Genomic DNA, 18,610 nt, shown 5'->3' with positions numbered 1-18,610 from the left:
TTATTGTGGATTTTTTTCTTTAGCTACAGGAGGACCCATTCTGTCTTTGTGATATTAGTGATGTAATAAAGAAACATGAGGAATGGAAAGTGCAGATGCCCAGAATCCAACCATTTTATGGTATGTTTCAATCTGTTTTTTTACAGAGCATAAAAAAAAATTTCCCTAAGGATAAAGTTTTTTCTCACATTAATTGGTTTTTGAGAACTGTGTATCTTTAAACCCAGTGCACCAAATTTTTAATAAATTACATATTTACAGTTTGTTTCAAAATTTTCAACAACCTCTGCTACTTTTGCAGCAGTGAAATGCAATGACAGTCTGAATGTGATCAGAGTGCTGGCTGCACTAGGAACTTGCTTTGATTGTGCTTCAAAGGTGAGTTGATGAGTGGATTCTTTAATTGGTCATTTCATATCATTTATGTGTTGTCAGAATAGTATATTAGACATGTAGTTTGTTATGGGTATAGTAGGTTGATAGCGAGAGGTGCAGAACATAGCATAAATTCTAATGATACAGAACATGTACCTTACTCTTGTAAATAATTCCTAGGCAATTACATTCAAACATCATCAAATTAAATTAGTTACAGCCTTTACTTGTACTAGACAGATCTCTGCAGTTTAGATGTATAAAAGTTGAATAGTACATGACATTCATATTGTTTGGTTATTATTACTCTTATATATATCGGCTGGTCCTGATAAAAAACTCATTGATGCAGCAACAGCGAGCCATCAACATGACAGTCAGGCTCTTATTAAACTGTACTTTGTTCTTAGTAAAACTTTTTGTGCTCAGTGGTACATTGCTGAATGTTTATATTCCTAATATTGGGCAACTTTTGGGACTGTCTTTAGTTCATAAACTATATAACTAGTCCAGAATGAGATTTTCACTCTGCAGCGGAGTGTGCACTGATATGAAACTTCCTGGCAGATTAAAACTGTGTGCCCGACAGAGACTCGAACTCGGGACCTTTGCCTTTCATGGGCAAGTGCTCTACCCTCCGCTGCAGAGTGAAAATCTCATTCTGGAAACATCCCCTAGGCTGTGGCCAAGCCATGTCTCCGCAATATCCTTTCTTTCAGGAGTGCTAGTTCTGAAAGGTTTGCAGGAGAGCTTCTGTAAAGTTTGGAAAATAGGAGACGAGATACTGGCAGAAGTAAAGCTGTGAGCACCGGGCGTGAGTCGTGCTTCGGTAGCTCAGTTGGTAGTGCACCTGCCCGCAAAAGGCAAAGGTCCCGAGTTCGAGTCTCGGTCGGGCACACAGTTTTAATCTGCCAGGAAGTTTTATATAACTAGTGTTACACACTTTTTGACCTGGAAACTTCAGTTTGGTATGAGATGTTACCCCATATAATATGATACCATATTACACAATTGATAAAAAAATTCAAAGTGTGGTAGCTTCTGTGCTGTCTGCATCTGAAATTAGTCCCATTAGAAATAATTTATTCAATTATTTTAACAATTATGAGGCAAATATTTTCAATAACCCATATAGGAGTTTTTGATTCCCTCTGCTATCCTGCTTTAGTTTCTGGGTGAATATTTCCCAACTCTTCTCCTTTTCTTCTTTCACAATTCTCTTTGCTTGGTGTTTCTTTGATCAGTATTCCTTCTTCAATGTTGTCACCTTGCATTCATCTTTTGGTACCAGCTCCTGGTTCTGATTTCTTTTTTCAAACTCCATGTTTTTCTTTTCCATATTACTTTTTTTAATTGCATCTTTTACTCTGTTGTTACACTAACTGGTTTCTTTGTCTTTCACTTTACCCTTTGTTTTGCCGCATACCTGCACAGCACTGTTAACAACTGATGTTTCAAATAGGTTCCACTCTTCCTCTACACTACCCCTTTCAGTTTTTGGCAATTTTTGTGTTACTAGATTTTGGAAACTTTTCTGATTTTCTTCTTCTTTCAACTTCCACTCCTTAACTTGTCAGATTCTTTATACAGCATTCAAACTTTTCATCTTGTAATGTAGATCAGCTATTAGTAGCTTGTGGTCACTACCAAGTGCTCACTTGGTAAGATTTTTAGTGTCCCTTACTTTTCCTCCAATTAATTTGTCCATTGATATATAGTCTATAATTGTTTTACATTTGCCTTTCCAACCATATCTAGTAACCTTATGGCTATCTTGTTTCTTTAAGAATGTATTCTTCTCTAAAATATGATTCCTTATACACAGATTTAGAATTTCCTCACCCTCAACATTTCGTCTTCCATATCCAAAAGGGCCCATCATCTCCTCACATCCATTTCTATGCATGACGGTCTGAGCATTCAGATCGCCAATTATCATAGTGTTATCTTCTTCTCTTACTTGGTCTTCCAGTTCTTCAAGGAATTCCCCCCCCCCCCCCCCCCCCCCTCACTGCACCATTGCTGAGGTGCATACACTTGGAGTATAATAAAACAATTCTTTCCCAAGTTCACTCTTGCTCTAATTATCCTTTCACTTACAAAGCTCTCATCTGCAACTGGTTCAATGTCTTTGTGAAACACAAACCCCATTCCATTTTTTGCCTCTTTATTGTACCCACCTCTCAGCAATTAAGAGTTTTTTCCCTTCAACTTGGTCTCACTCAATCCAAGGATATGAATCTTTCTCCTCTCATCATGTCTACAATCTCTTTAGTCTTTCCTGTCAAGGTTATTACATTTAATGTTCCCACTCTTAACTTGTTTTTGTGTTTTTGTTGGGTTATAGTTTTCTGTTCTTGTTTAGTGTATCTTCTTGCATTCCTTGGTTTTTCTTCAGGCTGTGAAGAGCTGTCATTCATTCCAGGAGAACAATAAGTGCTGTCTACATTAGGTATTTTTAATCTGAGGCTCGTTCTTTGATTGAAAGCAATGACAACTTTTTCTCATCTGCTGGCCTGCTAAGCCTAATGCGTCTGAGGATTTTCTCTCAGAGTTTACTCCCTCAGCCTTTGAAGATCCCTCTTCACCACAAGGCAGTGGTTCCACTCCTCATTTGCCCTTAGGAGGGAAAGGGTGCCTCCTCCGCCAGCTATGCCATACCAAAGATGTTCTTCTGTGCCATAGCTGCCATTAAGTATATCGCCATATCTGTGGCAATGGTTTGATAATGGTAAGGAAGAGGTAGAGGTTTAGGATAGATAAGGTTGTCGTGGGACACATTTCATTGGCTCCTCTCCTTTGGCCAAACTGCTATATGGGTTATTGAAAAGTAAAAGATCTGATAGAAAAGATGTAAAAGTGATTGAAACAGAGTATGGGGTTATTATCAGGGACTTGGAAGGTATCAGAGAAGAGATGAAGAATTATTTTGAAATCTTACTGAATGGGGAAGATGCACAAGAAAGTGACACCAAAGTCATTGAATTAGAGGAAGAGCAGGATCCAATCTCTCAGTTAGAAACTGAGAATTCCCTGAAACAGATGAAAAGTGGGGAGGCAGCTGGAGGCAATGAGCTGACAGCAGATATGATTAAGGCTGCAGGAATCCATGGAATACAATGGTTACACCAGGCGCTGAGGGTGATATGGAAATAAAACAAAGTGTTGGATGAATGGAAAAAAAGGAATTATAATACCATTGTTCAAGAATGGTAGTAGAAAGAAATGCACCAACTACTGAGGAATCACACTGTTATCACAGTGCCTTAAGATAATGAAAGACTGGCTAAGTTTCACGGAAGCTCGAAATTTACTGTGGATATCAATGCAAGATGCTGCTAATCAGGTTCCTTTCAGAGTATGCAGACACAACAGCGCCTTTCTTAGCAATCATACACAATCGCTCAATTGACAAAAGGTCTGTTCCTAAAGACTGGAAAGTAGCAGAGGTCACACCAATATTCAAGAAGGGAAATAGGAGTAACCCATTGAATTACAGATCCATATCACTGATCTCAATTTGCAGTAGAATTTTGGAGCATATACTGTACTTGAACATTATGAATTACCTTGAAGAAAATGACTTATTGATGCATAATCAACACGGATTCAGAAAATATCGTTCTTGTCCAACACAGCTAGCTCTTAAATCCCATGAAGTAGTGAGTGCTGTCAACATGGGATCTCAGATCGATTCCTTATTCCTAGATTTCCAGAATGATTTTGATACTATTCTTCACAAGAGACTATTAATCAAATTGCATGCATATGGAGTATCATCTCAGTTGTGTGACTGGATTCAAGATTTCCTCTCAGAGAGGTCACAGTTCGTAGTGATAGGCGGTAAATCATCGAGTAGACCAGAAATGATATCTGGCATTCCGCAAGGTAGTGTCACAGCCCTCTGCTGTTCTTGATTTATATAAATGATCTAGGTGATAATCTGAGCAACCCCTTAGATTGTTTGCAGATGATGCTGTAATTTACCTTCTCATAAAATCATCAGACGATCAATTCCAATTACAAAATGATCTAGAGAGAATTTCTGTATGGTGTGAAAAGTGGCAATTAGCACTAAACAAAGAAAAGTGTGAGGTCATCCACATGGCTACTAAAAGAAATCCGGTAAATTTTGGGTATACGATAAATCTCACAAGTCTAAGGGCTGTCAATTCAACGGAATTACAATTACAAGCAACTTAAATTGGAAAGACCGCAGAGATAATATTGTAGGGAAGGCGAAACAAAGACTGTGCTTTGTTGGCAGAACACTTAGAAGATGCGACAAACCCACTAAAGAGACGGCCTACGTTACACTTGTCCGTCCTCTGCTGGAATATTGCTATGCGGTATGGGTTCCTTACCAGGTAGGATTGACGGAGGACATCAAAAAAGCGCAAAGAAGGGCAGCTCATTTCATGTTATCATGCAATAGGGGTGAGAGTGTCACTGATATGAAATGCAAGTTGGGGTGGCAGTCACTGAATCAAAGGCAGGTTTCTCTGCGGCAAGATCTATTTACAGAATTTCAATCACCAACTTTCTCTTCCAAATGTGTAAATATTTTGTTGACACCCACCTACATAGGGAGAAATGATCATCATAATAAAATAAGAGAAATCAGAGCTCGAATGGAAAGGTTTAGGTATTCCTTTTTCCCACATGCCATTTGAGAGTGGAATGGTAGAGAAATAGTATGGAAATGGTTTGATGAACCCTCTGCCAGGCACTTAAGTGTGAATTGCAGAGTAACCCTGTAGATGTAGATGTAATGGAGAAGGTCATAGAAAAAAGATTGCAGAAAATTCTAGAACACCAATTACAGGAACAATGGCATGGGTTCAGAAGAAATAGGGGAAGAATAGGTCTCATTTTCTCCCTCTGTCAGTTAATGGAGAAATATTGGGAAAAAGGAAAGGACTTGATAGTAGTATTCATGGATTTGGAAAAAGCATGTGACAGTGTACCAAGGGATAAAATATGGGAATGCTTGAGAAAACATAATGTTCCTGATTCATTAATTAAAAACGTCCAGATGCTGTACGATGGTTGTGAGAGCAGTGTACAAGTAGGAGGTGGAAGATCAAAATGGTTTAAGACAAAGAGAGGTGTTCAGCAAGGCAGTTCACTCTCCCATTTACTCTTCATTACACTTATTGACACAATCATGAATGAAATCTAGGAAGAAGAAAATGAAGATTCCAATGCTTTTGTTTTTAAAATTTAAAAAATTCAGTTTAACTGTGAGTTGGAACAAGACAGTGGCAATGAAGATGAGCAGGACACCCACACCTTGTCACATCATACTGGAGAGGAGGAAGGTTGAATGTCTGAAAAGCTTCAATTATCTGGGTAACATCATATCACGCGATGGAAGTTCCAAACTAGAAGTCTTAAGTCTAAGTCTTTAGCTTCTTCCACCAAGTACAAAATCTAATTTGGGACAAGGGAGTCCCTCAAAAAGCCAAACAGACCATGAAAGAAACTTATCTCCAGCCAATCATGATGTATAGTCTGGACGCCTGTGTCACAAATAAGAGAGAAGAGAGTTAAATACAAGTATGTGAAATGAAGTTCCTTAGGTCAGCTGTACAAAAAACTAGGAGAGACAGAGTCAGGAGTGATTATCTAAGGAGAAACCTGCAGGTGACATTGACTACAGAGGAGAGAATGATTGCTTTGAGACTGAAGTGGTTTGGTCATGTGAAGTGAATGCACCTGACTTGAACTCCACACCAGTATCTGGAGATGGAGGTACCAGGGAGAAGACCAATTGGGTGGCCTAGAAAGAGGTGGACAGATCAGGTTAAGGAAGATCACAAGAGGAGAGGAGTAAAGTGGGATGTGGTGGAGAGGGCAAAGCTATACCAGGACAGAAACCAATGGAGGCATATCGTTCACAAAGTTCCTGGCTGGTTTGCTGGATGGAAATCCTGATGATGATGATGAGGTAAATCTTCTCAACTTAATTTTTTAAAAGTTCTAAATGCCAAGACCCAGCACTATTAGCCTCTTCTACCTGCGTTTACTCACATTTTGAATGTGCATGGTTTGAAAGTTCTCAAAGTAGCAGCCCCCTTTTTTTTAAAGAAAAGAAATTGGCCAGTAACCATTAACCAATTCAAGATGCAAACAGTAATTTCATGTGCAGTGTAAATTTATTTACATGCATATACATATTGTATTCATCCACTTGTGATTGCATAATGGGTGAAAATAGTTTTGCATCTCAGCAAAACTGCTGCATTCCACATCACATATGATGAGGTTTGTTCAAAAACTTCCAGAACATTCGTAATTTCATGCCAATAGTATGTTGGAGCAAAATATGGTTGGCATCCCTGCACATGCCTGTGTTTAACATGTAACTGCTGGAAGTTATATTGTTGTATATCTGTCACTTATTGTTCAGTGCTGTATTGAGTAGAACGTTGTGTTGCACAGTTTGCGAATTTCAAGACGGCAGAGTTAGAGGAGCAACAAGTCTGCATTAAATTTTGCCTGAAGCTCAAGAAAACCTTTACAGTGACACACCAAATGATGCAGCAAGCCTACAGTGGTGGGTGCTTAAGCCATACTTGGTGTTACAATTGGTTCACATGGTTTAAAAATGGCTGGACAGAAGTTAAAGATGCCCCTCGCTCAGGATGTCCTTCGATGTCTGCCGATGACGATGTCAGGAATGTCAAAGAAATCATGTGTGCCAATCCTAACACAGCATTTTGGAATGCACCGAGTTACCACCAAGTTCACCCCACAGCTCACGAGTCAGGACCAGAAAGCCCTTCACCTTACAAACTGTGAAGAGCTTTTGGATTGTGCAAATGAGAATGAGATGTTGTTTAAGAGAATTATAAAATGATCAGATGTGGGTCTACATTTGTAATGTTGAGACTAAGATTATGCCTTCATAATTGGTCAGGAAAGGTTCTCCAAGACGAAAAATAGCTTATCAGGTCAGGTCAAATGTCAAAGCCATGGTGATAGTTTTCTTTGACTTTAAAGAACTAATTCATCTTGAATTCATGCCACAGGGACAAACTGTTAATTGATGATACTATCAGGATATGTTATGATGCCTTGGAGAAAATGCAAGAAGGAAACAGCCTGAAATGTTGTGAGACGATTCATGGCTCTTGCATCACGGTAGCGCACATGCACATTTATCTCTGTTGGTTCATGACTACTCCACAAAAAATGAAATCTCTGTGCTGCCTCATCCTCTATACTCTCCAGACCTGGCTTTTTTAATTTGCAAAGTTGTAAACCACATCAGAAGGATGAATATTTGCAATGATACATGAGGTAAAAGAAAATTCGCGGGTGGCGCTTCATGAAATCCAGCAGTAGGCATGCCAGTACTGATACTGGAAGTACAAAAGGCATTGGGAGAGGTATATCAATTGTGGAGGAGAGCATTTAAAAGGAGGCCATGCACAATAAGTGAAAAGTAAGTGCAGAAAATTTTGTGAACAAGGTTTCAGAATTTTTTGAACAGACCTCGTATCTATTAGCATCTAAGCCTATACCCAGAATTTTTCATCTAACCTCCCTTCGGCTGCCTTTTTTTAGGGTAATGACTCATGTTGTTGTGTGTCCAACTGTTTTATCTATATCAGCAACAGGAAAAGGTAGATTGCTACTCACCACATGGAGAAGGCATCAAGTTGCAGCCAGGCACAATGAAAAAGTATGGAAGCACTGTTCAGCTTTCAAACTATGCCTTCATCAGAAAGAGAAAACACACACACACACACACACACACACACACACACACACACACACATATTCATGCAAGCACAACTCACACACACGTGGACATTGTGAACTTTGGGTAAATGAAAATGTGTCGATGTGAGTGTGTTTTCTTTTTATGGTGAAGGACATAGCCTGAAAGCTGAAAAGTTCTAGCATACTTTTACATTGTGCCTGTCTGGGACTCATCGCCTTCTCTATGTGGTGAGTAGCAATCTATCCTTCCCATGTTACTGTGATTCCTTCCTGGACTTCCCATTATTTTATCTGTATGTTTGACAATTCTTTATTAGAATCGTAGTGCTTATATTCATTGAGAAAATGAGAGAATTCCTTGCAGAGAAAACAAATGGCAACCTCAAGGAAATTTGCACTTGTAGAATATGTAGTAAAGCTAGATTGAACATTATGAAGATAAACCCCACGAAGTTTAGTTTGAAGAGGGAAAATGAAACTGTTAAATTTAATACAAATAGTACCTTTATAGACTGCATAACAATCACAAAATTTATAGAAATGAATGTTGGTTGTCAGTTGAAGTGAGCTCAGAAATATGCTAAAGCAAACAGAATATCATCAGCGTGCAATGGCCATAGACTCCGTCATCAGTGTGTAACAGCCAGTGCCTCTTACTTACATGCTCTTCATATGCACAGTGAATTATTAGATATGAATTCATTTATAGGGAACATATCTACAAAATATTAACATAGCTTTCAAACTACAGAAAAGAGCCATAAGAATAATAACCAAAAATAGTAATCAGGCTCATTGTAAAGGTCTGTTGAAACTATTGAGGATTTTAACTGCACCATGTGAGCACATTTACAAGTACTATGTATCAGTAATAACTTTGTTAATTACTGCATGACTAAGGAGAAAGATCTATACTGAACTTACGAGTACCAAGAAAGAATAAACATAAAACTCAAAACTGCATTTACTACCAAGGAATAAAACAGTATGGTAAATTTCCCTAGGATCTTAATGACATTACTGAAACAAGCAGTATGTGTACCTCATAAGCAATACATTCTATATGGCGAAGGATTGTTTGGATAACACAAAGTAGGGATTTGCTGAAAAATGTTATGCGAGTAAACAAAAACAACAATGACAATGACGACGATGACAACGACAACGACAACAACAACAGTGTTTGAGTTACTACAGGTACAGATGTATTTTCGTGTGGAATCATTTTATCCAAGGAGTTGGCTTGATTGATAGATTCTAACTGTGTCATCCAAATGAAACATAATTGATTCATTTCCATAAAATAAGACAAGAAATTCATTATCTTTGGAATGTAAATGTAATATTATCAAAGACTTTGATGCAAAAATTAAGATTTGTGAATAGTCAAAGAAGTTTGATCTACTGGAATCAACAATCACAACAATTTTTTCCACCCACATGTGAAAGTTGTATTTTTGCCACTGAATACCACCAGCTTGCCTCAACTGAGGGACCAGGCAGTCATTAAAATTTTTAAATCTGTGAAATGCTCAATCTTTGAATTCAAGTATAATTCATAAACATCATGGTATTAGGTGTTAATACTCAGATGGTAACATTATGGTGTGATATTCAAATAAGAGTGAAAAATTGTCCTATTGATTGGGACATGGTGTGCTCTCAGGCTAAATTGATTTTTGAGATATTGAAAAGAAGAAGTTGGGAAAGTGGCTACAGCTCAATTGTTTAAAGCTAGCAACAGTTGGTTTAAGTGATTCAAAAGTCACAGTAACTGACATAGCGTTACAGGAAGGGGAGAGGCAGCAAGCACCAATAAAGAGACTGCATTGCTCTATCCAGAGGATCTCAAGCCAATGAAAGTGGTTATACTGTCTAAACCATATTTTCTGTAGATGAAACTGGTCTGTTCTGGAAACAGATGCCTAAAAGAATTTTATCACATGTGAAGAGAAAACTTTTCCAGATGGAGTGACAATGATGATTGGCATGAATGCAGCTGGTGGTTGTAAATTGAAACATCTCTAAGTTTATTGCTCAGAAAGTTCATGAGCTTTAAAAATGCATCTAAAGTTGCCCATGATTTGGAAGTCGCATACTAAAGCTTGGGCGACAGCTTCCCTTTTTGAGGTCAGGTTTGGTCAACACTTCATGTCTGAAGTCAAATGTTATTGTTAATTAAAACAAATCTCGTTTAAAGTGCTGATATTAATCAACAAAGAACCAAGTCATCCTCCTGTTACTCCATTAATTTCCACCCATATGTGAAAGTTATATTTTTGCCACTGGATACCACCAGCTTGCTTCAACTAAGCGACCATTCAGTCATTAAATTTTTTAAAGCTTACTGCATGAGATGATTGTTTGCACATCTACATGAAATTCTGAGACAAAACAATGAGCTCTCTCATAAAGATTTTTGGAATGGATTCCATATTTTAGATGCTATGAGAATTATTGGACAACCTTGGAATGTTATTTCACAAAAAAATTTAAATGGTATCTGGAAAAAACTATGACCAATCTCTGGTCCCACCTGAAAATAATTTGTTTGCTTGGTTATCGCTCAACCCCACCTACTGCATAAGTCCAGGGCATTGCTGCACAAACATCATATTGTCTTTGTGAGCTCAGTGTCTCACTAATTATGGAGAGATGCTGGCTCGGTTTTTTGGGCAAGCAAATAGAAAGTTTCAGCATATAAGCTGGAAACCAAACATTGTCCTTGGGCTCCCGATGTCAGCTGACAGTGTTAAGTGTGAGAAATAGTGTGTGGTGTCTAGCGTGTGCATTATCTGTAATGGCTGTCACTGATTAGTGAATTAATAGCATACCATTACCTTCTCCTTTTTGCATTACGATAAAACTTCTTTGCAAGAATGTTTAAACAAGACAATATTGCACATTAGGGATAAAATGAATGAAGTTACATTCAGTAGGATGGAAGCTCAAGTCTCCGTCTGGAAATCCTAATTTAAGTTTTCTATGGTTTACTTGAATAAGTTAAGTCAAATAATGAGATGGTTCAACTTTGATGCTGTGGCTGGCAACCTGTCCTATCCTTGTTAAACAAATCTTGTTAGTATGAATAAAACAACTGCTACTACTACTACCCAGTACTACTGCTACTACTGCGATTACACAACAGTATAAATCTCCTTTCTGAACCCTAGACAGGGATCCAAAGTCTATATGGCAATTATTTTGACTTCTAGTATTGTTGTTACAAATCCCATGGTTGATCATAAACTTATTCGTATCATGAACTACAACTCTGCTCTTAGTGAGAGAATGTGTTGGCCCCTGAAAACATTCATGCGAAATCTGCAAAATGTGTAGTTTCTGCTTTAGACATGTGGGAATTCCGTGCCACATATAACTATTGACAAGTGATTCTGTTTCACAGTGTATGATTTTTTGCCTGGCTGTTTACTCAGACACTGCATTCTGTGCTTTGTGGTAGAAGATTTGTGTTTGTCTTACCATGTAATATTCAGTGATAAAGAGTCAATATTATACAATACCACGTTGTTTCTTAATTATACAGTTCCTGCACTGTATCAGACAGCATTTGTGACCCTCAGTGACTGCAAATCACAGTGGATATGCAATGAACTGGCTACTATGCAACAACAATGCAGCTGATGTGTAGCCATTGAGCATTACAATTTGCAATGTTCTTTCATGAATGCAACACTGTGGCATATAGTGCTCCCCAATGAGCTTTTCAACAAAATGTTTTGATTAAAAGTGGCAGTGGCACTCAAAAATGCAATGAATTGATAAGCAATGTCACGGCTAAACAATTGTGTCCTTACCCCAATCATGATTTGGCATCCATCCCAAACTTCCACTGGATCAATACTTCATATGACTCACTATTGTCGATAGCATTCTTATTGTCCACAATGTCATAATTGATGCAGCTAAATTTGTCAAACTCCTCATCAATGTGCAGGCATGAGCAGCAATATTGTCTTAGCATCACCTACAGAAAATAAATATTAAACAGAAAAATCACCACTCCTGCAGTGTCTCTCCAGGATGCCCAAAGAGCAATTGCAACAGTAATATGCAATGAACATTTAACAGATAGAATGCCGTCTCAACTATGACACTGACTATGAACACCAATTGACCCACAGTTAATACCCGATCACACATTGTGGACATTGTGGTAGCAAAACTCCAACCCAGATACAAGTCATCATGATTACCAAAAAGTGGTAACTGCTGGAACATAAACTCAGTTTAGTGGATAGAATCTTTGTCATTACACAACACAGTCAATGTACTTACTTACTTGACAACAGTGCCACCACGCACAGCCAGCAGCACCAGACTTGCCACGCAATGCTCCCGACATGACTGCTACCAAGTGCGATGTCACAACCTCTGCCTGGGACAGTGTTTAGGACAACCAATAGCAGAATTAAGACGGAAACTGAAACAACAAAAAGAAAAACTACTTTCAACCATGCTCCACATGCTGCCACCCTGAAATACTGCTTGTATCGTGCACAGTTCGGCAACACCACACTTAACTATCACTCACCCTGTGACCACCCAAAAGATGTGTAGCTTATTATAGGTGCATCAAGCTGCAGTTACCATGCAAGCCTTCTTGTTTCAAGCATCAACCATTTACTGCATGTCTCATCATCATGGAATAATGGCAGGCTCTGTACCCTGGATCAACTCAGACAACAATATTACTTAATCAATTCAGGTTCAGAAGTTAGTGCAGCACCCCTGAACTCACCCATTGCAGCCTACAGCAAAACAGCCATTTAGCTTAATGCAATGAACAAATTGGCTGTCATTGTTTACGGCACTGAAACATACATCTTACATCTGGGATTTGGAACAATGTCGACATGGAATTTTCAAATTGCGGAGGTCAGTGAAGCCATCTTTGGAGTTGATTTATCTGATATTATGGAATATTACAAAGGCAGACTAATTCAATGTGTCACCAGCCATATAGTCTCTGGCATCATCAGCCACACCCTTTGTCAGAATCAATACAACACAACCACACAACTTTCAAATGATGAATGATAGAGTGTTGAAACAGATCAACATTACTGTCATCTCCTTGACTGCATCCCCGAGATCAAATAAATTGGACAAAACCAATTTCGTTACATCAAAACCTGGATAGAGTCTCTATGCTTCATTGAGGATAATGAAACACTACGACTGATGATACAAAAATATTCAATGAGCTCGCCACAGCATGACACCATCTCCAAAAACTGCAATCATCTCCAGTCATTGATGATGACTTCATGACACACACACACACACACACACACACACACACACACAAAACACAGCTGTGGCACATATCTACCTGTTTGGCAGGAAGCACCAATGCCTCTGCTATCTTTACATACCAATAAAGTTAGTAATGCACTCCTCGCACTAGTGCACCTCACACATACTGCATCCAGTCTGCATGTGCAGTCACCTACAAATCTTTTATAAGTGTATTTTGCTCATTGTGCCTGTACACCAGATCCTTACCGCATCCCCTGGTTTGACACTGACAAAGCTGGCTTTCACCCAATAAACTCCAAATGGTGAAAGCAGCAGTCGGTGAACTTCTAAAATCACACCCTCAGACAATCCATGAGCTTCATCCATCAAACTAGCTCTGAAGAAAGAAGGTTCTTTATGCTTATGTGGTGAATACAGAATCTTTAATGCATGCAGTATCATTGATTATTACCTGGCGCCCAATATGCAAAACTTTACTCACTACGTTGTTGGCACATCTCTACTCAGTATTCTGGACTGTAATCAAGCTTATCATGAAATACTGATGTATGCAGAGAATGTTCAAAAGGCAGCAATCATTACACTGTTTGGACTGTTTGAATATGTAGTGTCGGCAGACTTGCCAACACTACGCACACTAATTGAAAGAGGCAGCCAAGATGCACGTGCTAACTCACGCAGGCCTATCCAATATGTCTATCACTTGTTGAAGGGGGGGATTGACTAGTTTCAAAATTTGCTCCCGTATTCGAACATCAGAAACGTTCTGTGCAATTGCATCACGCACCATAGTATCTGAATAAGGGAGTCCACATTCACACTCAAAAGCACAATCCCTTGGAAGGCCTTGCAAAGTTGCAACCCACTCCCGATTAGTTTGACCGGCCGCACATTTTGTACGAAAGAAAGTATACCTTTTTGCAACTACATTAACTGATTCCTTGAAATAGGCATCTAAAGCAGACAAAATTTCTTCATAGGACAGAGTTGCTACGTCGCGTCGGGGAAATAATTTCACTATCACACGGTACATTTGCACCCCTACACACGCCAATAAATGAAGCTGCCGCTCGTTACCTTGAATTCTGTAGGCGGCGAGATGAAATCCGAACTGGCGTGACCACTCCGTCCAGGTTTCCACCTCCGCATCGTAGTGCCGAAACGGGGGTGCAACAGCATGTTGTGGCTGCGGTAGCGGTGAAGCGGCAGCTGCTGCATCGTTTTGCATTGCACGTTGACCCTGGACGAGCTGTCCAAGGGCATCCAATAATGCCTGCGTCTGCTGATTCTGCAAGCGATAAAATTCAGACAGTACATCTGGAGAGTGTGGCGAAGCCATGACACGAGTAAATCAATTAAGGATAAAGAAGAAAATCGTTTTAATCGTCGTCGCCAAAAATGTAGTGTCGGCAGACTTGCCAACACTACACACACTAATTGAAAGAGGCGGCCAAGATGCACGCGCTAACTCATGCAGGCGGGCGTTAGGTCTGAAACAGGATACGTAATGAATGCTATAAAGAAAAGTACGTAGCTGCTGGAATACTTAACTTTAATCCATCATTTGTATACAGCGTTCTTGATGATACAAGTGAGACTCTCTCTAGATAAATGCCATATAATGCTAATGGCGCATTGCTAGGTCGTAGCCATGGACTTAGCTGAAGGCTATTCTAACTATCTGCTTGGCCAAGGAGTGAGGCTTCGTCAGTGTAGTCGCTAGCAAAGTCGTCCGTACAACTGGGGTGAGTGCTAGTCCGTTTCTCGAGACCTGCCGTGTGGTGGCGCTCGGTCTGTGATCACTGACAGTGGCTACACGCGGGTCCAACATGTACTAATGGACCGCGGCCAATTTAAAGCTACCACCTAGCAAGTGTGGTGGCTGGCGGTGACACCACAGAATATCCTTTTATGCTGTATGGCCTCAAAAGATACAGCCCGGGTGTGGCAATGGTTTCTAAACAGTATCCTACTCAAGCTGTCATTTCACTTCACTTACCTGGATGACATTCTCATCTAATCAGCAGATAATGACACCCAATTATGACAAACCAAAGTTATCTTCCTGGGTCATGAGTTAATACCACAGGCAACCACCCAACATTTCATTGAACAGACCTTATCCATCAGTCCCTTCCTTCCCATGACTACCAAGAATTACATCCTTACCTGGGGATGATAAATTTTTGCAGGCACCACCTATAGCATGGTGCTACCCTAAATGCCCCAATAACAGAGGCACTAAAAGATGGAAACACCAATGGCAAATGGACTCCTGTAATGCAGACAGCTTTCAGAACTAAAGGACTGCCTTACCCATGTGACAATCTTGGCCCATCTGCTGCTTCATGCACCATTATCAATAATGGTGTATGCAAGTGACTTTGCAATCAGCACAGTCCTCCAACAGGAAGTAGCAGGCATCCAAAAGCCACTTAGATTTTTTTTCCCAGAAACTCACTGCTTCAGAACGCAAGTCAGCTTATGGCCATGAAGTCCTCACAGTCGATGAGGCAGTTTGCCAGTTTAAGGATGATGCTGAAGGTAGACCATTTGTTAACTACAAAGACCATTGACCAGTACTGAATTCAATCTGCAACCCACCAAAAGACTTATGTCTGAGATGTTTCCAACATTTCAACCATATTGCACAATTCCCAATGGACATACATCACCTAAAGTGAGGAGTTAATGTTGTCAATGATTACTTATCACGCATCAATGCTATCTCCACACAAATCAATTATGATTAGTCCATGGAAGCACAACAGCAATTCAAGACCTAGTCAGTGACACAATCATGAACCTGAAGATTGAAAATCATCTCCTACCACGTAAACAAGACAGATCTCGAGTCACATCTCACAAAATTCAACTCATCCCCTAATACCATGACAATTTTGGTAACTCATTTTTGACCAACTGCACAACTTAACACATCCCAGCATCTGATTAACAACAAAACTTGTTACTGTTCAGTTTCTATGGCCACATGTAAAGATACACTGCTGAGAATGGAAATGTACATGTATACCCTGTCAGAGAAGCTGAGTGAGATGACATGCACAACCACCACTTGGACAATTTACCATACCAAAAGGTGATTTCATCATGTCCACACTGACTTTTTGGGACCCCTTCCCAAATCCAAGGGTTACTGATATATACTATCAATCATTTACCACATCACATGATGGGTAGAAGCTATTCCTCTACACAACATGTTGGCAGAACAACTTTCATCAACATCTTGATTGCTCGCTATGGATGGCGTATGTCTATTACCACCAATTAAGGCCCACAGTTCAAGTCCACTTTGTTTTCTGCACTGTGCACTCTCTATAACACCCACTGTTACTTAACTGCTGCATACCAGACTCAAAGCAGTGGTATGGTGGAACAGTGGCATTGTACATTAAAGGCTGCTCTAATATCCCATAGAGATTACTGGACAGAAGCATTGCCGTGGGTGTTTCCAGGCATACACAGCACATACAAGGAAGAACTCAACGAATCCTTAACCAAATCCTCACATAGAAAATAACTCGTCCTCCCCACTGATTTCATGCTTTAGACACTACTGGCAGATACCACTGAATTTCCCACCCTCATTATGAGGGTTAAAGAACATACTGCCTGCCTGAAAATTCTGCCTCCATGACCTTACAGCACCTCAAGATTTTTATCCATATATCACTTGCATATTGCTCCCACATCATGTTCCACATTGCAGGATCCTATATGGGCCTGCACAAGGTGCTAAAACACAACACTCATACTTTCGACTAACTTTTCAATAGCAAACCCAAGCACATTATGGATAAACCACTTGCAATTGACATGGGTGCTTCAGGACAATCCATCCATCACTGACATGATTGCTGCTGATCCCCATGACAATGTGACCGTGCATGTCATGCCCATCACTGACTTTGTGGTAAAGCTTGACATCAATGGTTTACAATGCAATGACCTGAGTATCAAACTTATAGAGACTCCCTTGTGGACAAAGTTTTAACCCTGTTGCAAGACTGAGAAAGCCACCATTTCACCTATTCTTATACAGTGCTTAACAACTTTGACACATGAGACATCTCATTGATGCTATCTTCTTAAGGGTTTCTGACCATTACCATCCCTTGAACATCACTACCCACTACAGCAGCAATGGTGGAGAATGAGGACAACATACCAGAACCTGAGCTCAATGCAAGCTTCCGCTGCCAGTCATCACACCTCATCACACCACAATCCCGTTACCAGAACCGTGTACCACATAGGATGCTGACAAGTTATTCTACTTCACATCTTTGACCTGGGTGTGTTGTACGATAGTGTCTTTATGCTTTCTGGTAGAATGGTTGTGTTTATCTTACCATGTAATATTGAAGCAATAAAGAGTTATTATCATTCCATACCATGTCGTATCTTAATTATACCACTCCTACACCATATTGGACAACAGTATTTATATGTCACACTTCTGTAGAATAGATATTCTTTTAACGTTAGCAGCACTGTGACAGAAGATTATGCCACAGAGCAGTTCTCTGTTGTTCTGGTCTTCAGTTCAAAGAATGGTTTGATGCAGCTCTGCATGTTACTGTGCAAGCCTCTTCATCTCTGAGTAACTACTGCACCCTACATCCTTCTGAATCTGCTTAGTGTGTTCATCTCTTGGTCTCCCTCTACGATTTTTGCCCTCCACACTTCCCTCCAGTACTAAATTGGTGATCTGTTGATGCCTCAGAACATGACCAACCAACTGATCCCTTCTTCTAGTCAAGTTGTGCCACAATTTCCTCTTCTCCCCAGTTCTATTCAGTAGTTAATCTTTCATTACATGATCTGTCCATTAAATGTTCATCATTATTCTGTAGCATCACATTTCAAAAACTTCTATTCTCTTCTTGTCTAGACTGTTTATTATCCATGTTTCATTTCCATACATGGCTACACTCCATACAAATACTTTCAGAAAAGACTTCCATATATTTGAATCTTTACTCGATGTTAACAAATTTCTCTTCATCAGAAACACTTTCCTTGCCATCGCCATTCTACATTTTGTATCTTCTTTGCTTCAACCATCATCAATTATTTTGCTACCCAAATATCAGAACTCATCAGCTATGTTAAGTGTCTCATTTCCTAATCTAATTCCCTCAGCATCACATGATTTAATTTGACTACATTTGATTATCCTCATTTTGCTTTTGTT

The 18,610-nt window shown here is 39.6% G+C and overlaps 1 protein-coding gene across 1 annotated transcript in view; it reads left to right on the top strand.

Annotated features, from left to right (window-relative positions):
* LOC124619510 (ornithine decarboxylase 1-like) overlaps window positions 1-18,610 on the top strand; it is a 206,702-nt gene that overhangs the window by 95,408 nt on the left and 92,684 nt on the right. The window contains exons 3-4 of the mRNA XM_047145956.1: window positions 24-120; window positions 302-378. Of these exons, the coding sequence (XP_047001912.1) occupies window positions 24-120; window positions 302-378 (174 nt within the window). The remainder of the gene's footprint in view (window positions 1-23; window positions 121-301; window positions 379-18,610) is intronic.

The sequence above is a fragment of the Schistocerca americana genome, chromosome 6, assembly GCF_021461395.2.
Source record: "Schistocerca americana isolate TAMUIC-IGC-003095 chromosome 6, iqSchAmer2.1, whole genome shotgun sequence".
Lineage (NCBI taxonomy): Eukaryota > Metazoa > Arthropoda > Insecta > Orthoptera > Acrididae > Schistocerca > Schistocerca americana.
The sequence above is the reverse complement of the archived record's forward strand: the minus strand, read 5'-3'. Positions and strand labels throughout refer to the sequence as shown.